This window comes from Hippocampus comes, unplaced genomic scaffold (genome assembly GCF_001891065.2).
Source record: "Hippocampus comes isolate QL1 unplaced genomic scaffold, H_comes_QL1_v1.1 scaffold105, whole genome shotgun sequence".
NCBI lineage: Eukaryota > Metazoa > Chordata > Actinopteri > Syngnathiformes > Syngnathidae > Hippocampus > Hippocampus comes.
The window spans coordinates 2,063,293-2,076,271 of NW_017806235.1; the positions used below are offsets into that span (position 1 = coordinate 2,063,293).

A 12,979-nucleotide genomic window follows, 5' to 3' on the forward strand; every position below is an offset into this window, starting at 1 on the left:
AACCTGACCGCCCCCCCCAGTTAATCTCAATTGTTTTCTACACACGCCGTAGTAGCGTAGACTAGTGCAAGAATGTGTGCAAAAGTGTGCGGGGTGGATTAAATGAGGACAGAGTTCAGCACCTTTTACCGTCTTAACGCTGCCTTGACAAGAAACAAGAAAGACTGCGAGGAACAGACGCGTCCGTCTTAAGCCGCACCAGCATCTATTTACACCGCGCTTCCTTACCACCACAAGAGTACTGGACGTCTTTCTACAAGAAGGAATATCTGCTTCTTTTTGAGGGGAAAGAAAAAAAATCATTTTTGTGGGGCTGTTTTTGCTTCGTCGCTTCTGACAGGAAGTAACGACGCCACACATCACTCCTTGCGTGCGACGATTAAACGTAAATAAATCTTATTTCCCCCCCCCCACTATTAATTTGTTATTTAACCCTACTTTTGATGTACAGGCGTGTCGAATCGCAGCTAAGTCATTAATTTATAATTGTCTGTTCACATGCTTGGGTTAATGCGCATTCCAAGTTTAGAAAGCAAAACAGGTGGCAATTCTGTTTTTTTTTTTTCCGAATGTGCAGGGCGTGTTCAGGTGCAGGTAAGTGATTAATTTAATGTTGACTCTACAAATCCTTGCATCACTGCGCTGTCCTTGTGTATTTTTGCTTGTGGATCAACGTGAAAATAACTCGAGCTAACTACAATATTTAACTACAGCAGTGATTTCCACCCAGCGAACCATAGGGATCCATTTTAACTAAAATGGTTTAAAAAACAACAAATATAATCTATATAATATAAATTGTGTTCATCTGCCTTTGCTGGTGAGTGGTGACATTTAGTGGCAGGCTGAAAAATGTGTTGCCATTCATAAAACAATAGATTAGTGTTACACTCAGCAGGCCCAGATTTCACACTAATCTATAAATGTAGCACATTTTGTGACATTTTTGTTTGTAAAAAATATGTGCTTTGGCTCAATGAGGGTTGGGAAACACTCAACAGCCACGATTAGCCTTTGGCCTAGGTGGCTTTGCTTTTGATGAAACAGTGCTATTTTTCACCACTTTTTGCAACTCTTGGCAAAATGAATGTGAATATGAATTGAGGAGCTGCAGGGTAGTGAATAGTACCACAGCATATCATACCAACTAACCCCTTGTTACTCCATAGATGTACCCTCAAGAGCTGTGATTCTCATCTGGTGGGTCTAGATTTCAAAGTGAGTTGCAGACCCATTTTTGGGTGGGCCACAGACAGCACGTAACTGAATGACCTGTATTTGTACTTTCCGAGCATAGTTTTTCAGAACACCACAGAGGCGTCCCAAGTTCCCACGTTTAAAAATCAAAAGTTACAGCACATGTATTTTCCGAGGCTAGTTGGAAGCAAAGCAAAAAAAAAAGAAAAGGTTTATTGTTCTTAACAGGAGTCGAGAACAACGGCTCAAGTGTCCGAGGCGATGATGTCAAACTGTGTCATTGAAAGTGTTTTAGATGGATAGTAAGTGCTTTTATCTCCTGCTGATTTTATGACATTGTTGCTTCCATCTTTTGTTCACATTGTGGAACACGGCCAATATTTCTGAAGCGGAATAAAATAATAGCCTTGCAAACGATACAAAATAGTAGGCCTATTTATTCTTGATGCAGGATAGAATGCGTTCAAAATTTGTTAACGATAGCCTCTAACCGTTTATATACAGTATAATTGCAATGCACAGTGTGGTAGCCGAAATGTCGTATAATGTGTAGTTATTTTCTTGAGTTGAGTCAGTTGATGTTATGTTATTTGCTTTATTTATACAGTCATGACCTACTATGACTTGCATCAATACGTATATTGACTCTGTTTACATCATATATGAGCGTGTCTGCCTCACAATGAAGAAATCCAGATCAGAATAGCAGTCAGAGCATATCTAAGTGGCCTTTTCTCCATCTGCTCCAAGGCAAGGCGTGCCCGCTTTATTTATTTAGCGCATTTCACACACAGAGTACTTCAATGTGCTTCACAAAATTAAAAGTACATTTAAAAGCATTTGCAGACGCGAGTTAAAGAAATTTAAAGGCAAAGTCAAAATATCAAAAAGTATGTTTCTAAAATCCCCAAAATAGTATGTAATGCCACATTCCAGGTTTGAAGCCCATCCCCAAAACGTGCATTTTAGGTTAACTGAAGACTCCAAACGTTTCCCAGCCATCTCTGTCCATCCATTGTAGGCCAATAAATGTGAATTGAATACACTATCAAAGTGAAGCGGAGTGAAAGGATTCAGAGGGGATGAGTAATTTGCAACCGATTTGATTTGAAATTGACTCGAGTTTCCAAAAACTGAAACTTCAAACCGATAACAATTTCTGTCATCGTCACACTCCATTCATGCTATCACTGCTACAATGCTAACGCTATCATAGTATTACTCGCTCTGCGTTCCCTCTGACGATCACAACTGTACACTTTCTTACTCGCGTGGCATTATGAACGGCCATGTTTGAGAATCACGCTCGTGCATGTTGGTGAAGGGCGAGGCGCTCGATCACAGACTAATTAGTGTCGTGAGACCAGTATGTTCAAATCGTAATAGCACTTTAACACTGGAACATAACCTGTCAGCGTTCTCATACATATCTTTGATGCATATCATCAACAGGCACGTGGTTCCGCTCATGCCGGGGGACATTTTGAGAGCAGATTATGAAAGACGTGATTGCGCATGCGTGCGCGAATGTGTGTGCGTGTGTGTGTTCTCGAGGGAGCTGGCTTTGGCCTCATGCCGAAAAAATGTGAACTCTCTTATCAGAACTACATTCTCTGACATGCTGCAGCTCATCAGCTCTTGGCACAGGCGCCAACAAACATCCCACCCAGCGGGCTGTCTTCATCAGTCACGAAACAATCGCGAGACACCACGTTGCCGATTGGTCAATAAGAAATGAGCCTGGGCTTGCGCACTCCAAAATCTACACAATACAGGAAACCAGGGTTGCAAAAGCAGTGTTGCAAACACGCCTCTTAACGTGTCCTCCAAGCCTTGGCTCGGTGTGTGTGAATCTCTTGTGTTGGTTTTGCGGGAGAGCCGAAGTCGACACCCCTGCTGAATGCTTTTCATGGCTCCGCATTAACATCACTATGGCCGTGACAGAATTACTGCCGCGCGACAGCCCTTTCTTTCTTTTTTCGTTTTCCCTTCTACTATCTCCTTTGTTTGCACGTTTTGCTGTCGATAATTTTTCAGCTTCTGTGTGACAAGATTTTCATGCCTGTACAACTTTTGTGTCTTTCACCCCCTTCCCAGTCTGTCTCCGTGGTGCCGTGGTCTCCATCTCACCATGGACCTCCTGCTGAGCGGCACCGCTGAAGGGGCCCTTCAGTTAGTACGGACGTCACCGATTCACAGATGACGCTAGTTGCCCGTACTCTTGGACGACTGAAACAGTCCATCTTAAATTGCCCTCACACAAAGAAGCCATGCGTCCCTTGCTCTGTATCAGCGTGTTTTGGTTCCTCCCTCTTGCCTCGATGCTGGATGATGACGCACCCTTGGATTGCATCCCCCGCAGATATGTCGCCTATAACAGTGAGTGTCGTTTTGCTTACGTTGGTGACATCACAAAAAAAATAAAAAATAAAAATCCAACACCCTCCTGGAGTTAATCATGTACGAGATTCCAAACAGGGATTTCAAATCCAACTTTTGCACGCATATTTTTTTCATAACATTGTGGTTCAGCTCCAGATTGGCTCTCGGGAGGTTCCACAAAATTAAATAACATATGAAGCATATTTGAGTTTTTCCCCCCGCGTGTTCCCTTTTGCCTCAGGCAATGACACCCGCCTCTTTCGCGAGGAGGGGGTGTCCAACTACACCATCATGCTGCTGCAAGAGGACACGAAGCTGCTGTTGCTGGGTGCCAGGGAGGCGCTGTTCGCCCTTGACCTTGAGGACATTTCAAAGAAACAGGCCTCTGTAAGGCCTCCTCCGCCTTGCAACCTCACTATTATACAGTTTGAAAATCGACCACATACATCCTCAATGATTTATGAGTTTATGGCTCAGGGCCATAGCAGTAAAGCCTTGGGTGGGAGTAGTAGTAGTCTCACAGTAGTGTGAGATTAAGACTTGATAAGGTTCTCGCTTCAGGTATTCATTCACTCACACTCAAGGTTCGCAACTCCAGATCTGGACAGGCCATGACATACGGGTGATCTGTTTTAAAAAAGAAGTGACATGATTAATATCTCCCACTTTTCTCAGGTGAAATGGGAGGCGACGCAACAGCAAGAGTATGACTGTAAAAACAAAGGAAAAGATCTTGTAGTGAGTTGAAATACTTTTTTTTTTGGTCATTAGAAATCCTTAAAATATCGAGCCTACCTACTTGTTGCTTTTTTTTTTTTTTAACAGAGCGAGTGCAAGAACTATATCAAGATACTGCACAAGACGGAGGATAACCGGATGTACGTGTGTGGAACCAATGCTTTTGATCCAGAGTGTGATTACATGGTGAGACTAATTCATGTTCTGGTCTGAATGAACACAAGTCTGAAATCAAATCATCTGATTATCTCCGTAGTCCTACGCAAATGGGAAACTGACTCTGGCGAAGACGGGTGAAGACGGCAAAGGGAAATGTCCATTTGATCCTTACCAAAGACATGCCTCCATCATGGTTGGTAAGTGGAAATTGCACCTGAGCGAAAAGTCCATTTTTCTTGATAAAAGCGCATTAGTGTGCATTAGCAATGATTAAAATCGTAATTCCAGATGAGTCTATCATGTCATGGTGCAGATCCTTTCCACTAAGTAAAACTGCTTCTCGCCTCAGTGGCGGCATCTAAGCTGTATTTGCTGTCACGAAAAGCAGATGGGGAGCAGTCACGAGCCACACATGCAACAGCGAGCAAGAAGGGACAGAAGAAGCCGATGCTAATCGCTAAGCTTATATTTGGGTCACCAAACACCAGAAAAAGCAGTTCGTTGAGGTGTACAGCGCGCGTTTCACAGAGGTCTGGCTGGAACCTCATTCAAGTGGAGTGCAACCAGCAATGGACGGCAGATTAGCAGGTCAATTATTGTCTGGAGAGAAAATAACGGAACAGCTACAGAGTAGAGCGCACACACACCCCAAAAACGAAAATGAATCAGTTATGTCGGCCACGACGAGGCGCTTATGAGGTCCAAAGTTTATAAGACTATCATAAATCTTTCTGTTATTTGTTTCTCACTACTTTGTCCATTTGAGTGCTGTTTTTTCAATTATACACAATGATATGTTTTTTTAAACCTATTTTAACTTTGCTATGGTTTGATATATATATATCTGATACATTTCTTCTAGTATTGTACATAGAAGAAAAATGCAAGGGGGCGAGGGGTGATTGGAAATTGAAATGGTAATATTTGTCAGAAAAATCTTTTCCTAACATCGTTCAGTCCTCATGTTCATGACTAAAATGTATCTGACATGCAACAGCGAGCAAGAAGGGACAGAAGAAGCCGATGCTAATCGCTAAGCTTATATTTGGGTCACCAAACACCAGAAAAAGCGGTTCGTTGAGGTGTACAGCGCGCGTTTCACAGAGGTCTGGCTGGAACCTCATTCAAGTGGAGTGCAACCAGCAATGGACGGCAGATTAGCAGGTCAATTATTGTCTGGAGAGAAAATAACGGAACAGCTACAGAGTAGAGCGCACACACACCTCAAAAACGAAAATGAATCGGTTATGTTGGCCACGACAAGGCGCTTATGAGGTCCAAAGTTTATAAGACTATAATAAATCTTTATGATCTGAGGCATGTCATTGGTTTCTCACTACTTTGTACGCTTGAGTGCTGATTTTTCAATTATACACAGTGAGACGTTTTTTTAAACCTATTTTAGTTTTGCGAAGGTACAATATATATATTTGATACATTTCTTCTAGTATTGTACATAGAAGAAAAATGCAAGGGGGCGGGGGGTGATTGGAAATTGAAATGGCAATATTTTTCAGAAAAATCTTTTCCTAACATCGTTCAGTCCTCATGTTCATGACTAAAATGTATCTGGTTTCTTTTTTGGCAGACGATAACTTGTACTCGGCTACGTCAATGAACTTCCTGGGCTCGGAATTGGTCTTAATGCGCAGTTCTCCTCCCATTCGCACTGAGATTAAAACATCCTGGCTCAATGGTGACATTTTGACCTTTTGGATGACTTTTTTTTTTTTTTTGGAAAGGGATCAGCTGCTCAAAACTAATATTTATTTCTCTCCACTCCATGCCAGAGCCCAACTTTATCTCCCTGGCTCAGTTGCCAAAAAGCGACTGGGGCGACGATGACAAGGTCTACTTGTTTTTCAGCGAGACGGCAGTCGAGTACGACTGCTACAAGAAACCGGTGGTGGTTTCCCGTGTAGCCCGTGTTTGCAAGGTGAAATGAGAAAATTACTTCCTTGCTCTTGTTTCCTCATAGCGCTTTTATATCTTTTTCCACCGCTGCTTTGTAGCGCAACCTGGTTTCTTCACGTTTCCTTAGCTTGGTTTCTTACCCTGTTTCAAATTCTGAGAATGGTTGGTTTTGAAACGAGCTTCGTGGTTTGTTACAAAACAAATCCTTAGCTTAATGGCATCATCGGCCAAGTTGTTTTTGAATGTTTTTTTTTTTTTTAAATAAGAAAAAAAACCCAACAACAACATTGCCCCCCTTGGACTGTTTCACACAATTATATTTTACGCTCACTTTCAAGCACGATCGAAGGGATATTAGCAGCAAGTTAACGAGATAACTGGCACAGACATGCTTGAGGACTTTAGTGATAAATGACGAGTTCTTCTCCACTCCATGCCAGAGCCCAACTTTATCTCCCTGGCTCAGTTGCCAAAAAGCGACTGGGGCGACGATGACAAGGTCTACTTGTTTTTCAGCGAGACGGCAGTCGAGTACGACTGCTACAAGAAACCGGTGGTGGTTTCCCGTGTAGCCCGTGTTTGCAAGGTGAAATAAGAAAATGACTTCCTCGGGCTTGTTTCCTCACAGCGCTTTCATATCTTTTTCCCCCGCTGCTTTGTAGCGCAACCTGGTTTCTTCACATTTCCGTGACTTCAAGGTTCCTTACCCTGTTTCAAATTCTGAGAATGGTTGGTTTTGAAACGAGCTTCGTGGTTTGTTACATAACGAATCCTTAGCTTAATGGCATCATCGGCCAAGTTGTTTTTGAATGTTTTTTTTTTTTTTAAATAAGAAAAAAAACCCAACAACAACATTGCCCCCCTTGGACTGTTTCACACAATTATATTTTACGCTCACTTTCAAGCACGATCGAAGGGATATTAGCAGCAAGTTAACGAGATAACTGGCACAGACATGCTTGAGGACTTTAGTGATAAATGACGAGTTCTTGATGGCAAGTACATTTTGCCGCTTTCATGGAGATGAAGGTAGCTGCAGTAAAATGGGTGTGCCACCTGACAGTTTCTGCAGTAAAACCTTTTCGAAGAGTATTTCATAGTCGTGATTTGGTGTTGTCGAATTGGGTAATACAACATTGAATGAAGCTTCATTTTTGTCCAAATGAAGCTTCTCTTCAGTTGTTCAAAACGAATGTCAAAAATGACAATCAAGAAAGCGTTTTGAAATCTGAACAAATTGGAGGGTTTCCAGAATCCCAGAATGGCGAGCATGTCGCCAGTCACCCAAATTTTGTGAGCACTTTTTTTTTCTTTACATCAATGACTTTTCTGTGCAATTTTTTAAAGAGTATGGAGCTGGTTTATCGACTGAAATAATATGCTGCTCCAAGGTGAAAGGAAGCGCAAGAATGAAGTGCCGATGTAGTGCTGTCGGAGTATGGAAAGATTGTCATCCTAGCGGTCTTTGTTTTTCCCAGGGAGACACGGGAGGTCGGCGGACCTTGCAGAGAAAGTGGACATCCTTCCTGAAAGCCAGGCTGGAATGTCCTGTCCTAGGCTCGCAGCTGCCCAACATCATCCAGAATACGTACCGCTGGTGTGACCCCCAGAAGCACTGGTCCGATTGCTTATTCTACGCCATCTTCACCCCGCAGTCGTACGTTTGCTAAAAATCTTAGATGGAAAGTCTACATTCATTGGAAAGCGCCCAGTTTGCTCACCTTTTGTGTATTTTTTTGCTCCAGCGACACGTCCGACCTGTCTGCGGTGTGCGCGTACAGCGTATTTGACATCAACCGAGTGTTTGCGGAGGGGCAGTTCAAGACGCTGGTCCCTGTCGAAACCTCCTTTATTTGGGTGGCGTATAGTGGGGAGGTCCCCGACCCTCGACCCGGATCTGTGAGTGCCCCCAAATCTGTTTATGGAGGTTAGTCCTTCAAAAGACAGTTGGATCAGTTTTTTGTTTTTTTTATCCCCTCAGTGTCAAACTCGATCCCTGGACCTCCCAGACCAAACCCTTCACTTCATCAGAGATAGGCCCCTCATGGAGGACATTATTCAGCCAATAGGCGAGAAACCTCTGCTGGAGAGACGGGGAGCCGCCTTTACGTGCATCGTTGTGCACCAAGTGGAGGCAGCAGATGGCCAGAAGTTCCATGTGATGTTCATAGGCACAGGTGTGTGCCTACAGTTGCGTGTCGTCACTCACTTCATTTGGCTTTGTACAAGAACAAAACTGATGAGAATAAAGTTGCATTTATGTGGGGTGGGGGGGATGACAGTGAGGCTAAAATCATAATCGTAATGACGCCAGCAGCCTGTCTTTCTCTCAAAACCTGTCAAGTGTTGAATTAGTCTGAATTTTTTTTTAACTTAATTGAACTAACACCAGAGATTAAGAAATTGCCTTTTGAAGTCTTTCGCTGTTTGTGAAACGTATTGTAACATCAACATAGTTCCTGTAATGAGTTTTTTTGTGATAGGAGTAAAAATTTTTGCGACAAGCGACCTTCAGGTACACTCAAGTAAAGTGGAAAAAAACAAAACATACTCTTAAATCTCAACATAAATGTACATTCTCAAAAACATAATTTAGCGAATAACTCTTGTTTTTTTTCTTGTTGTGTTGTTTTGTATTGTGCAAACCCAATTCCTTCACCTGTTTCCAGAGGATGGCACTCTTCTGAAAGCAGTAAACTACGTCGGTGAGATGTTCATCATCGAGCAGATTCAGCTCTTCCAGTCCCCCGAGGCCATTAAGGTCCTGAGGTTTTCCGACGTCACGGTAATATACGGCCGGGTCATTTGCTGTTTATTACGTACGACGCTCTGAGTGCATTGATGGATCAACATTTACAGGGACAGCTATACGCAGGATCCGACTACGGAGTTGTACAGGTGCCTCTTGCCACCTGTGGGAGATCCTTGTCCTGTTTGGACTGTATTCTGGCAAGAGATCCCTACTGTGGCTGGGACGCGACTGTTTTCGGGCAAGAGATCCCTACTGTGGCTGGGACGCGGATGCTGGGAGTTGCGTAGCCATTTCCAGTACACAGAGGTGGGGACATTTTTTTTTTTTTTCATGTAAACAGCATCATGACTGTTGGCCGCATCCCAAACAAAGTGAAATCATTGTGATCGGCTTTTAGGCAACTAATCCAGAGCGTGAGGGACGGAAACGCTTCCCTCTGCCCGCCAGCGGGTGAGTTGGTGCACTACGACACTTTTCAGGAGACAAAAAAAATAATAATAATCGTCAAAAGAGAGCAAGCCATTTTCAGAACTTTAGAATGGTCAATAAGTGGTTGAAATAAAACCCACTGACTGACCAATAGCATAGATTTGTGACGTTGTACTTTCTCCAAGTGGAGTTTTTTTTGGGGGGGGGGCATTCCAAGACACCACTGCCACAGAGTCCATCAATGGTGGAAGAATAAATTCATGAGCGTCTTCCAGGAGAGACTCAAGCACAAATGACAAGACAATGATTTATATCCATCCATCCATTTTCCAATCCGCTTTATCCTCACAAGGGTCGCGGGGGGTGCTGGAGCCTATTCCAGCTGTCTTCGGGCAGTAGGCGGGGGACACCCTGAACCGGTTGCCAGCCGATCGCAAGGCACACGGCGACGAACAACCATCCTCGCTCACACTCACAACTGGGGACAAATTAGAGAGTTCCATCAACCTGCCATGCATGTTTTTGGAATGTGGGAGGAAACCGGAGTACCCGGAGAAAACCCACGCATTTATATACATACACACAATTATTATTTAGGATGAACCCTTTCGTCCAATTGGTAAAGCCACTCTTTGGATCTTTATCTGCTTAAAAACTTGTGGGGCGGCATTACAAATGCTGCTTCTGAGGAAAAACCAAGAAATGCGAAGCAATTGTGGAATGTTGTGGATTGGAATGCCTGTTCACAGGGGCAACAAGAGTTTACATTTTTACGAAGTCACTATTAAAGTATATCAAAAATAATGTTTAAAATATAGATTTTTTTCTTAACCTTTTCATGTACTGTGGTTACTTTTTTTTTTTCCAGACCCCATACATGTTGTGAACCAGTGGTTCATGCCCGGCGGGAGCGTGAAGCTTGCCTGCCCGTCATCGTCAAACCTAGCAACGACCAAATGGGAAGTCAACGGTCGCCTTGTGGCCTCTTCGCCTCGCCACGAGATCCTCCAAGACGAACTCCTCATCCTCAACGTCTCAGACTCTGATGCGGGCCGCTACCGCTGCCTGTCGATGGAGCGCTCCAAAGGTGACCAGTACACCGCCACCGTGGCGGAGTATCAGCTCAGTCTGAAAGGTGAACCGAGATTACCTCAGGCTCAGAGGAACGGCTCCTCTACGGTCGGACTGCAGGTTGTCATCGGGCTTCTGGTTGTTTCTCTCGTGGCCCTTTTGGCCTGGAATTTTTACAACGGACACCTACCTCTGCCCTGGAACTGCAACAAAAAGCAGAGTGGTAAATCTTATGAGTCAAATGGCCAGGAGGACCCAGGTCCACTGTGAAGCCACCAAGATGCACTGAGACCCGGCCGGATAAGTCGCCGCTCGCCGGAAGTGAGCACAGAAAGCGAAACGGTATCCACGCAGAGGTCTGTTTCAGTTTCCTGTTTGCAGTTTATTGACACCGAGTTTGACATTTTAAGACAATTGCGTACGCAGTGGGGGCGGGGGGGTGTGGATCAGTATGAATGTGACTTTTGAAGAGCCAAAACGATCCAATATGTTGGGCGGTTTCAACAAAGAAACGGTCAAAGCTGGATCAGCTTCTTTCCTTCTTTGTTTCATGCAGTGTTGTTGGAAAATTGCTTGCTGCTTGAAATTAAAGCCCGTGTCGGTGTCATGCAAAGACTTGGATTGGTTGACATCAAAGGGGCCATTGTGTGGAAAACACTTTTTCACTCATTCACTCCCAAAGACGTTTTTAAACGTCTTTTCAGACTTGGTCCAGAATTGGCTGGTACTGAATGAGTTAATTGTTGTACAAATCGAAATTCCATTGGAGTTGGGATGTAGTGTTAAAGAAATTAAAAAAAAAAAAAATACAACCTATTTTATATGATACTTGGATTAACCGATATGTAAGATGCCGATGTCATGAAATGTCCGACTGGATTGCAATGTCCGTCTTGTATTTGTTCAAGGCACCATACACACGCAGTCTAATTTGGCAGCTGGGTGATTAAGTGCACAAGAGAAAATCCGATTGATGCTGTCTTAACGTGTGCTCGGATGGATTTCTCACTCGCACTTAAGTCTTGAGGCTTTAAGCACAAATAGCCTAAAGCCACGGCATGTTTCCTTGAAAACGGAGGCATTTGCATTATTCACACGGTGTATTTTGTTTTGTTACAGGGGAACGTTTTCATTTTTTTTCCTGAAATGGTTTTTGTAGTTCACCTGTGTCCAGGTTTTACCTCGACTCACCAAGAATGTGGAAAAACAGATGTGGCTGTTATGTGTACTTCTCAAATCTTGGCTGTCTCTAGTTGGTCACTCATCCCAAATGATGCCCACCTGATGTTGTCATTTTGTCAATGTTTTTATTTGTTCATGCCGTTCCTGGTTGCCCGATTGTTGTTGTTTTTAAAGTAGTATTTTCTTTCACAAGATATCCTAAACCCACACACTAAACAGTGTGTTAACACAACAATGACCTGTCTTCTCTTCTTCTTTTTTTTTTTATCTTTTGAGCATGTGTCTGTGTTAAAGTAAAGCAAATGTGTAATTTTTTGGGGGGTGGGGTTAACTTGTATGGGGAAAAAAAGAGAGTGGACCGAGTAGCAAAATTAATTCGGAGCCAGGAGTTGCCGACCTCTAATAAGAAGACGTCCAAGGTTTCAAAATCTTGAAATCCTTGAACAGAGCTCAGAATCTGGTCTGTTTGTGCAACCATCTGGCTTGGCTGGTTGGGTTGAAATGGAGGAGTGAGAGAAACGGGACGGAGGATAGCTGGAGAAAGGAAATGGGATAGAGGGGTTCAGTAACTGCAGGAGGGAAACGAGAACAATGGTGACAACAGGCGTATAAGCAGCAGCAGTAGTGGTCCCATTGTGACATCACGCTATCATAATGGGGACTATTACTACTGTTTATAAGTTCTAGGAGCACAGTGTTGCGCAACAATCACTCTGCTGCCTGTCAATGTAAGAGCTTTGTTAGGAGGATGGTCTTTGCTAATTGTTTTCAACTTTACACAAGTGTCAAAGCACACGATATTCTTCATGCTAATTTAACATTCCCACAAACTCATCCAAGCATATATTTTTAGATTTTATGCTGTCAACTGGGCTTTGGTCTTGTCAAGGATCTCTAGGGGGGGAAAAAAAATTTAATTCGCCATCCAACTTGGGCAACGACTAACAGGGAACAAGGTGGTCGCCATGTGGCCAGTTTGCTTCCTCTAGCCCTCCAAGATGGGACTCCTCATCCTTGACACTTGATACTGTGACGTCGGCTGTTTGTTTGTAAAGCGCGAGCACACCACCACTGTCGCAGAGTACCACATCAGCCTGAAAGGCGGTGCGAACTTACCTCAAGGGGAAGGGGAAAGGGAAACGGAAGGCCTCTCTG

At 43.6% G+C, this 12,979-nt stretch overlaps 1 protein-coding gene across 3 annotated transcripts; it reads left to right on the top strand.

Moving 5' to 3' along the window:
* Nucleotides 1-19: 19 nt before the first annotated feature.
* sema4e (semaphorin 4e) lies at nt 20-12,059 on the top strand. 3 transcript variants are annotated; one of them, XM_019856699.1, is made up of 17 exons: nt 20-385; nt 1,170-1,218; nt 3,295-3,576; nt 3,821-3,966; nt 4,255-4,317; nt 4,405-4,503; nt 4,574-4,673; nt 6,065-6,172; nt 6,267-6,412; nt 7,869-8,047; nt 8,136-8,289; nt 8,372-8,567; nt 9,060-9,175; nt 9,250-9,346; nt 9,388-9,448; nt 9,540-9,592; nt 10,440-12,059. In XM_019856699.1, exons 3-17 carry the CDS (start codon nt 3,468-3,470, stop codon nt 10,910-10,912), a joined length of 2,100 nt encoding a protein of 699 aa, XP_019712258.1. In that variant the 5' UTR covers nt 20-385; nt 1,170-1,218; nt 3,295-3,467; the 3' UTR covers nt 10,913-12,059. The 3 variants fall into 3 exon arrangements, with proteins under 3 accessions (XP_019712258.1, XP_019712257.1, XP_019712256.1); XM_019856698.1 differs by lacking the exon at nt 1,170-1,218 and having other exon boundaries at nt 9,250-9,350; nt 9,392-9,448; XM_019856697.1 differs by lacking the exon at nt 1,170-1,218.
* The last annotated feature ends 920 nt before the right edge of the window (nt 12,060-12,979 follow it).

Coding starts and splice junctions, on each gene's coding strand:
- sema4e (XM_019856699.1), top strand. CDS start 3,468: ATGCGTCCCTTGCTCTGTATCAGCGTGTTTTGGTTCCTCCCTCTTGCC. Junction 4,504..4,573: donor ATCCAGAGTGTGATTACATG/GTGAGACTAATT, acceptor TTATCTCCGTAG/TCCTACGCAAATGGGAAACT. Junction 9,176..9,249: donor TGAGGTTTTCCGACGTCACG/GTAATATACGGC, acceptor CAACATTTACAG/GGACAGCTATACGCAGGATC.